General features: G+C 50.9%; 1 protein-coding gene across 1 annotated transcript; it reads right to left on the reverse strand.

Moving 5' to 3' along the window:
• Window positions 1–305: 305 nt before the first annotated feature.
• On the reverse strand, window positions 306–1,247 carry cdk5r2a (cyclin dependent kinase 5, regulatory subunit 2a (p39)). The gene has a single exon (XM_076302674.1). It carries the CDS (start codon window positions 1,245–1,247, stop codon window positions 306–308), a length of 942 nt encoding a protein of 313 aa, XP_076158789.1.
• Window positions 1,248–2,026: the final 779 nt, after the last annotated feature.

The raw sequence follows: 2,026 nt of genomic DNA on the forward strand, positions 1-2,026 counted from the left end.
TAGAATACTTTGTAAGCATGCAAAGAGTACAGTAGCGCTATCCCCCTAAAACCCCAGAGCTTCCGGTGGTCTGACATTCACAGGATCACCGTGGTGGTATATTATACACATGTAACAACATGGAGAAAATCTCTCAGGGGTGAAGCGGGCCCCCATAGTCCCTTCTTCATATACCGGCTGTGGTGCATGGCACCGTTCCACAGTCAACCGCCGGTGCTTACATTCAATCCCCTCTCAAAGGACGGGGTTCGGAGAGGTATCAAATAGCTTCTCTCTTTCTCTCTCTCCCCTGGATGATGTTCACCTTAACGGTCCAGGTTATTTGTCCATTTCCCGTTACTGTCCTTTGATCCCCCCTCGTTTTTCAGGTCCTGAAACACCTCGGTGAAGAAGTGCGGGTCAGAGTTGATCTGCAGCATTTTGGCACTCATTTTGTCAATCACCCGCAGCGACCGCTCCCAAAACACCTCCTTGTTAGTCTCCACCAGGAAAGGCTTGAGTGGGTAAGATATCTCGTTGCCCATGTAGGAGTAAGCCAGGTAGAGGCAAGTGAGAAAGGTGGCTTGCAGCTCGTATTCAGTGGAGATGTCCTCCGTCACGGCTTCTCTGCAGAGCATGTAGACAAACACCAGGTTGGCAGGTGTGATGAAGCCTTGGTCCTGCCACCCTTGAATCAGCAGAGAGCGGTCCACGTTTCGGAACCACAATATGATCTCGTTGGGACTGAGCTCTTTTAATTTGTAGCACCGTCGGCACATAAACTCGCTCAGGCAGCGCAGCAGCTCCCCAGTGGATGCCTGGACAATGACCCTTCTGGGAGAGATGAGTGAACGACTGCTGGGCTGCTTTTGGACCGCGATCAGCTGCTTGGCATTTTGTTGGACGGTCTGCGTCTGATTGCCCCGTCGGCTTTGGTCAGGTACCGTCGGTACAGGCACGGCGAGTGGTCCTGGCTTGGATGCTTTGCGCTCCGACCCCGATTGCTGAGATTTCTTGAGATTTTCGCTGTTCAGTTGGTCCACTGGGTTGTTGGCCTGAGTGATGGGAGGGTTCGGGTTCACTTTCTTTGCACTCTTTTTCTTTGCCGAGGCAGCGACAAGGCGCTTCCACGTCAGGGCTGATATTAATACCGAATGGCGCTTTAGACTTTTCTCTGTTTTTCCACTTGCCGCATGTCCCGCATCGGGCTTTTCATCCAGGACACCCCCCTTCCTTGAGGTGGGGGAGATCGACAGCACCGTGCCCATCTCTTCTGTCGGAGACCAACACGCACCGGCCTAACGGAATGCTGTGCCTCGCCTTGCGTCCCGGGGACTGCGCTGGAACGGTGCGGTTGAAAATCACAGGTCCACGTCCATTGATGGTTACGGTGTGTGTGATATAACGGTTGAAGCGGTTTGGCGCACAGGTCTATGTCCGTATGCGACGCGTTAAGTCCTCCTGCGGCAGCACCCTACTGAACTCGCAGAGCTGAGCGCATGGAATGGGCAGGGCCAGAGATTTGTAGCCAGGCAAAAATGCAGTGGCTGTAAACCTGTAAACCGAGATTAGCCCCCTCCATTCTACCAGCCTGCTCACGATGAGATGATGGACAGTCCTCTCCACCTACCACAGCGCCTCAAAATGAACATGGACTACCCAAGCTGTGGTAAAGGGTGAGACGGTGAGTTTAAGGTTTCTATTTTTACTCATGGTTCCCGATGTATTCGTGGATTTTGCAATAGTAAAGGGAAACAACATTTAATATTCTATATGACGCGTTTGTTTAAGTATAAGTATAAGTATAAGTATAAGTATAAGTATATACTCTTTTGATCCCGTGAGGGAAATTTGGTCTCTGCATTTATCCCAATCCATGAATTAGTGAAACACACACAGCACACAGTGTACACACAGTGAGGTGAAGCACACACTGTGTGTGTGTGTGTCTGGAGAGAGAGAGACAGATAGAGACAGAAAGAGAGATGGGCCATATAGTGTGTATCTTAACAGATGTGTGTGTGGTGGTGGTGGTGGTGGTGGTGGG

Source organism: Alosa pseudoharengus, unplaced genomic scaffold (assembly GCF_046254945.1).
Source record: "Alosa pseudoharengus isolate Yale_2024_CS ecotype anadromous, Long Island Sound unplaced genomic scaffold, YU_APseudo_1.1 YU_APseudo_1.1_scf_24, whole genome shotgun sequence".
Lineage (NCBI taxonomy): Eukaryota > Metazoa > Chordata > Actinopteri > Clupeiformes > Clupeidae > Alosa > Alosa pseudoharengus.

What these genes read in the sequence shown, in the direction of transcription:
- cdk5r2a (XM_076302674.1), bottom strand. Translation starts at nt 1,247, where the DNA reads ATGGGCACGGTGCTGTCGATCTCCCCCACCTCAAGGAAGGGGGGTGTC.